Raw genomic sequence first — 12,563 nt, forward strand, 5'->3', positions numbered from 1 at the left:
TCTTCAATACTCTCCGTTTGATACAAAGACAGTTTTGGTGGCCTAAAATGAAAGTCGATGTCCAATGCTATATCCAATGTAAATCCAACAGATTGTCCACAAGATTGTGGAACTCTCCCGTCCCCTGCACACCCTTTATACTGTAGAAACAGTCAATATTTCTATACAATGGTAATATTCAGTTTCTTTCAGAAAAAAGAAGAAATTAATGAGAGAAGCTAATTCATGACACTATTATAATAAAACAGAATGATGGGGACCATCGGTTTTAATTGAATTTTAAATTAATTGTTATAGATATGAATTTCAATTCATTCATCATCCAGTCTTTGTAAACATAATAACATAAATGTGTTCATTTTGAGGTTACATTCAATATTATAATACAAGGGCATACAAGGTACTCATCACACTTTCTATACAATAGGCTTTTCACATGGTATATCCACAGAAAGTAATGATGAATATTTTCTCGACGCGTTTCGGGGTGTCCCCTTCTTCAGGAATTGATAGCCCTCTTCATTGCCGTTAATCTTTGTTTCGTCTATAATGTATGATACAATGATCAAATTTTAGATTCTCACTGATAACTGTCATTTAACTCTTGGGAGAAATTTTTAATAATAATCACCTGGATGTTCAATGTGGAATATCCTAACTGGATTTATTATCAATAGCAATATCAGCCCAATAATGGTTATTCAACCTGTAGATGTGATAAAAAGACAATAGGGAAAGCTCAATTAAAAACGGGATCTTAATTCATGAAGGAAAATCTAGTCATGTAATATCTAAGAAAAAATATTACCTTTCGGTATTTCTGTAAAAAGCTACTACATCCATGGAATGGGTCGCTGTGGTATGTAGAGAGTCCTCAGGTACGGAGGTAGTGCAGTAATGGGCGATTCCTCCACTCGTGTCTGTAAAAACACGTATATATACTATATTAGATACACGAAAACAATGGGGTGGGATCATTCTGTGGAGAGTATTCTGTGAAGGCCTCTAGGCTCATGATATGCAATTGGGGAGCTGTTTACAAAGGATTCTCTTACCTCCTTCCTGAGAAGATGGCCGGTGCTGTAGCTCGAACCGTTCTACACGGTTTTCGCTAAAGATGGCCACTATTTACATTATGACGTCATCACGTCGAAGCGTGACGACGTCACTATGTTTAGAACGTCAGCGTGTGACGGGAAAACAGACGTCATACGGACATATTTTAGAAAACAATGTGTAATTAACCAATAGTATATAGGTGTATATCTATACTGGTGCAGGGAGTTTGAGTCAAATGAAATAAAGGTGAAAAGAGTCGAAAGATAAATGTGAGGAGTGTCTCATGTAACTTCTGGGAAATCTATTGTTTACCACGGACAAAAGTTAATCGAATATTGGACATCCGTGTGTTTACTATTTCAAGAGAAGCATGCTCACATTCTATGGTCTGTAACTTAATACATCCTATGTCAGTAAAAAATCATCCTAAGTGAACTGAACAAATTCAAAAATGTATTTAACAGCAATTGATATTGTATCCACACTGGGTTTCTGATTGGGTCAGGGGAAACAGTATTTAGTTACAAAAATGAGGCTAAACTGTAATCTTCGTTCATCCCATTGGGAGCTAGACTGTTTAGTCTCTCTATCCAGAAGATTTCCCTCTGGTTCATACGTCTGGCATGATTGCCACCTCTTGGGGCTCTGTTCACAATTTCCAAAATCACAACCTTTAGTTGAGAAATATTATGTTTCTTTATGGAAAAATGTCTTGCTACAGGTGAGTTAACACTGTTGGTACGTATGTTACTTTTGTGTTCATTCCAGCGCTCCTTGGCTTTCCTTTGTGTCTGTCCAACATAGTAAATGCCGCATGGGCAGCTTAAACCATAAATGATTGATTTCGTGTCACAAGTGGCAAAATCCTTTAGTGGGATTTTTTGGCCATTTGATGGGTGTCTTACATAGCTTCCCTTCATTATGTTGTTACAATTGCCACAACTGAGACAGGCAAACGTACCTATTTTCCTCTTGGTGAGGGTTCTTTGATTGTCCACTCTCGGTCTTTCTGCTTTAACTAGGCTATCCCTGAAGTTCCGACCCCTCTTGTAGGCGATTATGGGTGGTTCAGGAAATAGTCTCTTTAGTTGTGGATCCAATTTGATTATACCCCAGTTCTTCTTGATCATCCTTGTTATGTGATGACTCTGTGCTGAATATCTTAAAGCGTAGAGAAATGGGATCTCCTTAGATCTATTTCTTGATATACGGAGGTCTTTCCTCTCCAATGTGAGTGTTTTTTCTTCTGCTTTCTTGATGATAGACTCTGGATAGCCTCTTTCCTTGTATCTTTGTGTCATCAATAGATTTTCATTCCTCAGGGTGTCAGTTGTTGAGATAATTCTCTTTAGTCTAAGGAATTGACTGTAGGGCAAATTATTCTTTAAATGCGTCGGATGATGGCTCCTGAAGTGTAACGTGTTGTTAACATCGGTGGGTTTGTGATAAATATTGGTGATTATCCCATCTTCCCCAATCTCTAGTTCAACGTCCAAAAAATGTAGTTTAGGGGTTCCAATTTCCATCGTGAATTTGATTCTGTCGTGGCCTGAATTGATGTATTTTAGGAATTCCTCTAGTTCGTGATGTTGTCCTCTCCAAATGACGAAAACATCGTCAATGTATCTTTTCCAGGTGATGATTTTTTTGCTAAATTTTGTTGGTATCAAAATCCATTTCATCTCCAAATGGTACATGAATAGATTAGCATAGGCTGGGGCCATTGCTGACCCCATTGAAGTTCCTGATGCTTGTAAATAGTACTGCGTCCTGTATCTGAAATAGTTGTTAATGAGTATAATTTTGCTTAATTTCATTAGGAAGGTTTTGTTTGCTTCACATTCATTTCTTAGTAGACACCATTCGAGTGCTTCCAAACCGTCTTGATGTGGGATGCATGTATATAGACTCTGTACATCAAACGAAACCAGTAGATCATTTCTGTTAATATCTGTTAAGGTGTCTAGGTGATTGAGAAAATCTGTGGTATCTTTAAGATATGTTGTGGTTGTTTGGACTATGGGTTGTAATGCCTTGTCCACATAAACTGCTAGTGGGTTGAAGATACTATCAGTTCCCGCAACAATCGGTCTGAGGGGGGGTTTTGTCAAGTTCTTATGTATTTTTGGCAGTCCATAGAAGATTGGAGTAATAGGATGTTCATTAATCAAAAACAATTTAGTCTTGTTGGAAATCCATCCTTGGTCCTCAGCTTCCTCAAGCGTAGTTTCAATAATGCTTGATATTTCTCTGACCGGATCTTGTTCAATTTTTATGTACGTGTTCTCATCTGTTAGGAGCTCTAAAATCTTCTCCTCATAGTATGTAGTGTCCATAATAACTATGGCCCCTCCTTTGTCTGCCGGTTTTAGGGTCAGGCTTCTGTCATCCGCAAGGTTCTTGATGATTTCATTCTGCCTTCTCCTGGTATTGTAGTTCCTTGTTCTGGTGAAATTAACCCTTTTGAGATCTTTTATCATCTGTTCTTCAAACATTCTGATGGTTATGTTATTGACTTGAGGGTCGAAATGACTCTTGGGTTTCATTTCTAAGTATTGATGTGGCTCTTGTGTAGTGTTGATTCCCATTTGTGAATCAAAAAAGACTTTGAGTCTCATTTTCCGTGCCAGTCTGTGAAGATTGATTTTTTCTTCCAGCAAATTGGAATTCTGGGTTGGTATAAATGTTAAACCTAGGTTCAATGTGTCCGTTTGGTCTTTGGATAGTGGTTTTGATGAAATATTAACAACTAGTTGTTTGGTTTGTTCCGCGATCTTAGATTTCTTATTGCCTCTTCGCGTAGTCTTTTGTCTAAAAAAACCGAGGGAGTGGTTTGTGCGTTAGAGGTAGTCGCTTCTTGTGATGTATGTATAATCGGTCCACTTTCCGCGTTCTCCCTATTGATAACTTCGTCCCCACTTGTAGGTATTTCGCTACTGGATCCACTTGGTTCTTGTCCCGGTATTGGTGTTTTGTGGTTTTGTGGTCTTCTACCTGGTGCGGTTTTGTTTTGTGCGTAGTATTCTTGCCAGGAGTATACTATATCCTGAAGATAATCCAACGTATCTCTTCTGAATTTTCGGACTTTGCGTTGTTCTATGTCCTTTTTGTAGTTGTCCAATGTTCTGTTCACTTCCTCTATGATGGTTGTTAATTCCTCTTTGTTTTTAAATTTCGACAGTTGTTCTGTCAGGTCTTCGATTTCACTGTCGAGTTTGCTGACAGATTTTGCTAATTCCTCGATTGTCAATAATATAAGATCCAAAGAGCATTTATTTAAGATCTGCTCCCATTTCTTCACAAAATCTGGGTTGTCCTTGCACAGTGTGGGTCTTAAATATACCCTTAGTCCTCTTGGGATTCTTTGTGCTCGGTAGTATTGTGCTAATGTAGTAGCGTGTAGTTTTTGCGATATCTCCCTTCTGATGACCCTCTCCAATTGTGTAATAAGTTTCTCTGGACTAGTCGTTGTTGGTGTGGTTGTTTCGATTTCCTTCAAAAGCCCTAAAATTCGTGTGGCTTCCTCTTCGTTAAATGCCAAAGTTGTGGCGTGTTTTTCTGTAATTGCATTGATCTTTGAAAAAGACATCCCTTAGGGAGGCGGAGGTGATTGTTAGTATTTCTATTGGGTGCTGCTATGGCTGTTGTGTCACTCCCTAAGCATTTTTAGGGGGGCAGAGAGCAAGAATCCAATATTTGTGTTGCCTAGCGCACACCTAGGTTTAAGGTTTTTTACAGGATTTGTTGAAAATTTACGGGGTGCCGGGGAGAATAACAACCTTGACACTGGGTTGTTTTAACCTATGTAAATCCAACAGATTGTCCACAAGATTGTGGAACTCTCCCGTCCCCTGCACACCCTTTATACTGTAGAAACAGTCAATATTTCTATACAATGGTAATATTCAGTTTCTTTCAGAAAAAAGAAGAAATTAATGAGAGAAGCTAATTCATGACACTATTATAATAAAACAGAATGATGGGGACCATCGGTTTTAATTGAATTTTAAATTAATTGTTATAGATATGAATTTCAATTCATTCATCATCCAGTCTTTGTAAACATAATAACATAAATGTGTTCATTTTGAGGTTACATTCAATATTATAATACAAGGGCATACAAGGTACTCATCACACTTTCTATACAATAGGCTTTTCACATGGTATATCCACAGAAAGTAATGATGAATATTTTCTCGACGCGTTTCGGGGTGTCCCCTTCTTCAGGAATTGATAGCCCTCTTCATTGCCGTTAATCTTTGTTTCGTCTATAATGTATGATACAATGATCAAATTTTAGATTCTCACTGATAACTGTCATTTAACTCTTGGGAGAAATTTTTAATAATAATCACCTGGATGTTCAATGTGGAATATCCTAACTGGATTTATTATCAATAGCAATATCAGCCCAATAATGGTTATTCAACCTGTAGATGTGATAAAAAGACAATAGGGAAAGCTCAATTAAAAACGGGATCTTAATTCATGAAGGAAAATCTAGTCATGTAATATCTAAGAAAAAATATTACCTTTCGGTATTTCTGTAAAAAGCTACTACATCCATGGAATGGGTCGCTGTGGTATGTAGAGAGTCCTCAGGTACGGAGGTAGTGCAGTAATGGGCGATTCCTCCACTCGTGTCTGTAAAAACACGTATATATACTATATTAGATACACGAAAACAATGGGGTGGGATCATTCTGTGGAGAGTATTCTGTGAAGGCCTCTAGGCTCATGATATGCAATTGGGGAGCTGTTTACAAAGGATTCTCTTACCTCCTTCCTGAGAAGATGGCCGGTGCTGTAGCTCGAACCGTTCTACACGGTTTTCGCTAAAGATGGCCACTATTTACATTATGACGTCATCACGTCGAAGCGTGACGACGTCACTATGTTTAGAACGTCAGCGTGTGACGGGAAAACAGACGTCATACGGACATATTTTAGAAAACAATGTGTAATTAACCAATAGTATATAGGTGTATATCTATACTGGTGCAGGGAGTTTGAGTCAAATGAAATAAAGGTGAAAAGAGTCGAAAGATAAATGTGAGGAGTGTCTCATGTAACTTCTGGGAAATCTATTGTTTACCACGGACAAAAGTTAATCGAATATTGGACATCCGTGTGTTTACTATTTCAAGAGAAGCATGCTCACATTCTATGGTCTGTAACTTAATACATCCTATGTCAGTAAAAAATCATCCTAAGTGAACTGAACAAATTCAAAAATGTATTTAACAGCAATTGATATTGTATCCACACTGGGTTTCTGATTGGGTCAGGGGAAACAGTATTTAGTTACAAAAATGAGGCTAAACTGTAATCTTCGTTCATCCCATTGGGAGCTAGACTGTTTAGTCTCTCTATCCAGAAGATTTCCCTCTGTATAGAAAGTGTGATGAGTACCTTGTATGCCCTTGTATTATAATATTGAATGTAACCTCAAAATGAACACATTTATGTTATTATGTTTACAAAGACTGGATGATGAATGAATTGAAATTCATATCTATAACAATTAATTTAAAATTCAATTAAAACCGATGGTCCCCATCATTCTGTTTTATTATAATAGTGTCATGAATTAGCTTCTCTCATTAATTTCTTCTTTTTTCTGAAAGAAACTGAATATTACCATTGTATAGAAATATTGACTGTTTCTACAGTATAAAGGGTGTGCAGGGGACGGGAGAGTTCCACAATCTTGTGGACAATCTGTTGGATTTACATAGGTTAAAACAACCCAGTGTCAAGGTTGTTATTCTCCCCGGCACCCCGTAAATTTTCAACAAATCCTGTAAAAAAACCTTAAACCTAGGTGTGCGCTAGGCAACACAAATATTGGATTCTTGCTCTCTGCCCCCCTAAAAATGCTTAGGGAGTGACACAACAGCCATAGCAGCACCCAATAGAAATACTAACAATCACCTCCGCCTCCCTAAGGGATGTCTTTTTCAAAGATCAATGCAATTACAGAAAAACACGCCACAACTTTGGCATTTAACGAAGAGGAAGCCACACGAATTTTAGGGCTTTTGAAGGAAATCGAAACAACCACACCAACAACGACTAGTCCAGAGAAACTTATTACACAATTGGAGAGGGTCATCAGAAGGGAGATATCGCAAAAACTACACGCTACTACATTAGCACAATACTACCGAGCACAAAGAATCCCAAGAGGACTAAGGGTATATTTAAGACCCACACTGTGCAAGGACAACCCAGATTTTGTGAAGAAATGGGAGCAGATCTTAAATAAATGCTCTTTGGATCTTATATTATTGACAATCGAGGAATTAGCAAAATCTGTCAGCAAACTCGACAGTGAAATCGAAGACCTGACAGAACAACTGTCGAAATTTAAAAACAAAGAGGAATTAACAACCATCATAGAGGAAGTGAACAGAACATTGGACAACTACAAAAAGGACATAGAACAACGCAAAGTCCGAAAATTCAGAAGAGATACGTTGGATTATCTTCAGGATATAGTATACTCCTGGCAAGAATACTACGCACAAAACAAAACCGCACCAGGTAGAAGACCACAAAACCACAAAACACCAATACCGGGACAAGAACCAAGTGGATCCAGTAGCGAAATACCTACAAGTGGGGACGAAGTTATCAATAGGGAGAACGCGGAAAGTGGACCGATTATACATACATCACAAGAAGCGACTACCTCTAACGCACAAACCACTCCCTCGGTTTTTTTAGACAAAAGACTACGCGAAGAGGCAATAAGAAATCTAAGATCGCGGAACAAACCAAACAACTAGTTGTTAATATTTCATCAAAACCACTATCCAAAGACCAAACGGACACATTGAACCTAGGTTTAACATTTATACCAACCCAGAATTCCAATTTGCTGGAAGAAAAAATCAATCTTCACAGACTGGCACGGAAAATGAGACTCAAAGTCTTTTTTGATTCACAAATGGGAATCAACACTACACAAGAGCCACATCAATACTTAGAAATGAAACCCAAGAGTCATTTCGACCCTCAAGTCAATAACATAACCATCAGAATGTTTGAAGAACAGATGATAAAAGATCTCAAAAGGGTTAATTTCACCAGAACAAGGAACTACAATACCAGGAGAAGGCAGAATGAAATCATCAAGAACCTTGCGGATGACAGAAGCCTGACCCTAAAACCGGCAGACAAAGGAGGGGCCATAGTTATTATGGACACTACATACTATGAGGAGAAGATTTTAGAGCTCCTAACAGATGAGAACACGTACATAAAAATTGAACAAGATCCGGTCAGAGAAATATCAAGCATTATTGAAACTACGCTTGAGGAAGCTGAGGACCAAGGATGGATTTCCAACAAGACTAAATTGTTTTTGATTAATGAACATCCTATTACTCCAATCTTCTATGGACTGCCAAAAATACATAAGAACTTGACAAAACCCCCCCTCAGACCGATTGTTGCGGGAACTGATAGTATCTTCAACCCACTAGCAGTTTATGTGGACAAGGCATTACAACCCATAGTCCAAACAACCACAACATATCTTAAAGATACCACAGATTTTCTCAATCACCTAGACACCTTAACAGATATTAACAGAAATGATCTACTGGTTTCGTTTGATGTACAGAGTCTATATACATGCATCCCACATCAAGACGGTTTGGAAGCACTCGAATGGTGTCTACTAAGAAATGAATGTGAAGCAAACAAAACCTTCCTAATGAAATTAAGCAACATTATACTCATTAACAACTATTTCAGATACAGGACGCAGTACTATTTACAAGCATCAGGAACTTCAATGGGGTCAGCAATGGCCCCAGCCTATGCTAATCTATTCATGTACCATTTGGAGATGAAATGGATTTTGATACCAACAAAATTTAGCAAAAAAATCATCACCTGGAAAAGATACATTGACGATGTTTTCGTCATTTGGAGAGGACAACATCACGAACTAGAGGAATTCCTAAAATACATCAATTCAGGCCACGACAGAATCAAATTCACGATGGAAATTGGAACCCCTAAACTACATTTTTTGGACGTTGAACTAGAGATTGGGGAAGATGGGATAATCACCAATATTTATCACAAACCCACCGATGTTAACAACACGTTACACTTCAGGAGCCATCATCCGACGCATTTAAAGAATAATTTGCCCTACAGTCAATTCCTTAGACTAAAGAGAATTATCTCAACAACTGACACCCTGAGGAATGAAAATCTATTGATGACACAAAGATACAAGGAAAGAGGCTATCCAGAGTCTATCATCAAGAAAGCAGAAGAAAAAACACTCACATTGGAGAGGAAAGACCTCCGTATATCAAGAAATAGATCTAAGGAGATCCCATTTCTCTACGCTTTAAGATATTCAGCACAGAGTCATCACATAACAAGGATGATCAAGAAGAACTGGGGTATAATCAAATTGGATCCACAACTAAAGAGACTATTTCCTGAACCACCCATAATCGCCTACAAGAGGGGTCGGAACTTCAGGGATAGCCTAGTTAAAGCAGAAAGACCGAGAGTGGACAATCAAAGAACCCTCACCAAGAGGAAAATAGGTACGTTTGCCTGTCTCAGTTGTGGCAATTGTAACAACATAATGAAGGGAAGCTATGTAAGACACCCATCAAATGGCCAAAAAATCCCACTAAAGGATTTTGCCACTTGTGACACGAAATCAATCATTTATGGTTTAAGCTGCCCATGCGGCATTTACTATGTTGGACAGACACAAAGGAAAGCCAAGGAGCGCTGGAATGAACACAAAAGTAACATACGTACCAACAGTGTTAACTCACCTGTAGCAAGACATTTTTCCATAAAGAAACATAATATTTCTCAACTAAAGGTTGTGATTTTGGAAATTGTGAACAGAGCCCCAAGAGGTGGCAATCATGCCAGACGTATGAACCAGAGGGAAATCTTCTGGATAGAGAGACTAAACAGTCTAGCTCCCAATGGGATGAACGAAGATTACAGTTTAGCCTCATTTTTGTAACTAAATACTGTTTCCCCTGACCCAATCAGAAACCCAGTGTGGATACAATATCAATTGCTGTTAAATACATTTTTGAATTTGTTCAGTTCACTTAGGATGATTTTTTACTGACATAGGATGTATTAAGTTACAGACCATAGAATGTGAGCATGCTTCTCTTGAAATAGTAAACACACGGATGTCCAATATTCGATTAACTTTTGTCCGTGGTAAACAATAGATTTCCCAGAAGTTACATGAGACACTCCTCACATTTATCTTTCGACTCTTTTCACCTTTATTTCATTTGACTCAAACTCCCTGCACCAGTATAGATATACACCTATATACTATTGGTTAATTACACATTGTTTTCTAAAATATGTCCGTATGACGTCTGTTTTCCCGTCACACGCTGACGTTCTAAACATAGTGACGTCGTCACGCTTCGACGTGATGACGTCATAATGTAAATAGTGGCCATCTTTAGCGAAAACCGTGTAGAACGGTTCGAGCTACAGCACCGGCCATCTTCTCAGGAAGGAGGTAAGAGAATCCTTTGTAAACAGCTCCCCAATTGCATATCATGAGCCTAGAGGCCTTCACAGAATACTCTCCACAGAATGATCCCACCCCATTGTTTTCGTGTATCTAATATAGTATATATACGTGTTTTTACAGACACGAGTGGAGGAATCGCCCATTACTGCACTACCTCCGTACCTGAGGACTCTCTACATACCACAGCGACCCATTCCATGGATGTAGTAGCTTTTTACAGAAATACCGAAAGGTAATATTTTTTCTTAGATATTACATGACTAGATTTTCCTTCATGAATTAAGATCCCGTTTTTAATTGAGCTTTCCCTATTGTCTTTTTATCACATCTACAGGTTGAATAACCATTATTGGGCTGATATTGCTATTGATAATAAATCCAGTTAGGATATTCCACATTGAACATCCAGGTGATTATTATTAAAAATTTCTCCCAAGAGTTAAATGACAGTTATCAGTGAGAATCTAAAATTTGATCATTGTATCATACATTATAGACGAAACAAAGATTAACGGCAATGAAGAGGGCTATCAATTCCTGAAGAAGGGGACACCCCGAAACGCGTCGAGAAAATATTCATCATTACTTTCTGTGGATATACCATGTGAAAAGCCTATTGTATAGAAAGTGTGATGAGTACCTTGTATGCCCTTGTATTATAATATTGAATGTAACCTCAAAATGAACACATTTATGTTATTATGTTTACAAAGACTGGATGATGAATGAATTGAAATTCATATCTATAACAATTAATTTAAAATTCAATTAAAACCGATGGTCCCCATCATTCTGTTTTATTATAATAGTGTCATGAATTAGCTTCTCTCATTAATTTCTTCTTTTTTCTGAAAGAAACTGAATATTACCATTGTATAGAAATATTGACTGTTTCTACAGTATAAAGGGTGTGCAGGGGACGGGAGAGTTCCACAATCTTGTGGACAATCTGTTGGATTTACATAGGTTAAAACAACCCAGTGTCAAGGTTGTTATTCTCCCCGGCACCCCGTAAATTTTCAACAAATCCTGTAAAAAAACCTTAAACCTAGGTGTGCGCTAGGCAACACAAATATTGGATCAATGCTATATCCAAACCTGTCCAATCTGCAATTAAAACAAGTATGACAACAAGAGACCGGCGGGGCTCCTACTCGAACCTACACTACCAACAAGGCCCTGGGAATTCACTGCTACGGATTTTATTGTAGAGTTGCCCCCTTGCAGGAGATACACAACTATCATGGTTACCATTGACTTGTTCACTCACATGGCTCATTTTTACGCCCTTATACAAACTACCATCTTACTCAGAACTTGCTGGAATCTTCCAGGAACACATATTCCAACTTCACGGACTCCCTTCCAAAATCATATCAGACAGGGGACCCCAATACATATCTCAATTTTGGAAACACTTATGCCGTATACTAGGAATCCAACAGGCCCTCTCCTCAGGTTATCATCCCCAGACCAATGGAGCTACTGAACGTGTGAACTAAACCCTGGAACAATATCTTCGTTGTTTCACCACCAAGGTCCAGGACGATTGGTCACTTCTGATACCTGTGGCTGAATTTTGCCTAAAACAATCTGGATCACTCGGCTGTCAAAACCAGCCCTTTTTTGTGTAACCAAGGGTTCCATCCTTCGGTTCTCCCATCCTTGCTTCCACATCCTACACCAGTCCCTACACTCGACTCCTGGATTGAAAACCTCATCAACGTGCACAAACAAGCCAAGGAACACCTTGAAAAGGCCTGAGCTACTACCAAGCTCTATGCAGACTCCAAAAGAAGACCAGGGCCCTCCTATGCAGTAGGTGATAAGATCTGGCTATCTTCGAAACTACTGCCCTGAGATTTACGACCAAATAAATTGGCCCCCCGGTACTATGGTCCCTTCTCCATAAAGGAGATTATTAACCCAGTGGCCTTCCAAC

General features: G+C 38.5%; 2 protein-coding genes and 1 long non-coding RNA gene across 6 annotated transcripts; 1 reads left to right on the top strand and 2 right to left on the bottom strand.

The window, feature by feature from the left end:
- Window positions 1-234: 234 nt before the first annotated feature.
- Window positions 235-4,773, bottom strand: LOC138526750 (uncharacterized). 3 transcript variants are annotated; one of them, XM_069637416.1, is made up of 3 exons: window positions 809-4,773; window positions 632-706; window positions 235-544 (listed from the first exon to the last, which is right to left on the bottom strand). In XM_069637416.1, exon 1 carries the CDS (start codon window positions 3,675-3,677, stop codon window positions 1,581-1,583), a length of 2,097 nt encoding a protein of 698 aa, XP_069493517.1. In that variant the 5' UTR covers window positions 3,678-4,773; the 3' UTR covers window positions 235-544; window positions 632-706; window positions 809-1,580. The 3 variants fall into 3 exon arrangements, with proteins under 3 accessions (XP_069493517.1, XP_069493516.1, XP_069493515.1); XM_069637415.1 differs by having other exon boundaries at window positions 235-706; XM_069637414.1 differs by having other exon boundaries at window positions 632-4,773.
- A 247-nt stretch (window positions 4,774-5,020) lies between these two features.
- Window positions 5,021-6,438, bottom strand: LOC138526751 (uncharacterized). The gene is made up of 2 exons (XR_011283727.1): window positions 5,418-6,438; window positions 5,021-5,330 (listed from the first exon to the last, which is right to left on the bottom strand). It is a non-coding gene; the product is annotated as an uncharacterized lncRNA (long non-coding RNA).
- Window positions 6,439-8,812: 2,374 nt separating this feature from the next.
- Window positions 8,813-11,427, top strand: LOC138526752 (uncharacterized). Of its 2 annotated transcripts, none has more exons than XM_069637418.1 (2): window positions 8,813-11,030; window positions 11,118-11,427. In XM_069637418.1, exon 1 carries the CDS (start codon window positions 8,867-8,869, stop codon window positions 10,079-10,081), a length of 1,215 nt encoding a protein of 404 aa, XP_069493519.1. In that variant the 5' UTR covers window positions 8,813-8,866; the 3' UTR covers window positions 10,082-11,030; window positions 11,118-11,427. The 2 variants fall into 2 exon arrangements, with proteins under 2 accessions (XP_069493519.1, XP_069493518.1); XM_069637417.1 differs by having other exon boundaries at window positions 8,813-10,853; window positions 10,956-11,427.
- Window positions 11,428-12,563: the final 1,136 nt, after the last annotated feature.

This window comes from Ambystoma mexicanum, chromosome 14, assembly GCF_040938575.1.
Source record: "Ambystoma mexicanum isolate Mex_15411 chromosome 14, UKY_AmexF1_1, whole genome shotgun sequence".
NCBI classification, from domain to species: domain Eukaryota; kingdom Metazoa; phylum Chordata; class Amphibia; order Caudata; family Ambystomatidae; genus Ambystoma; species Ambystoma mexicanum.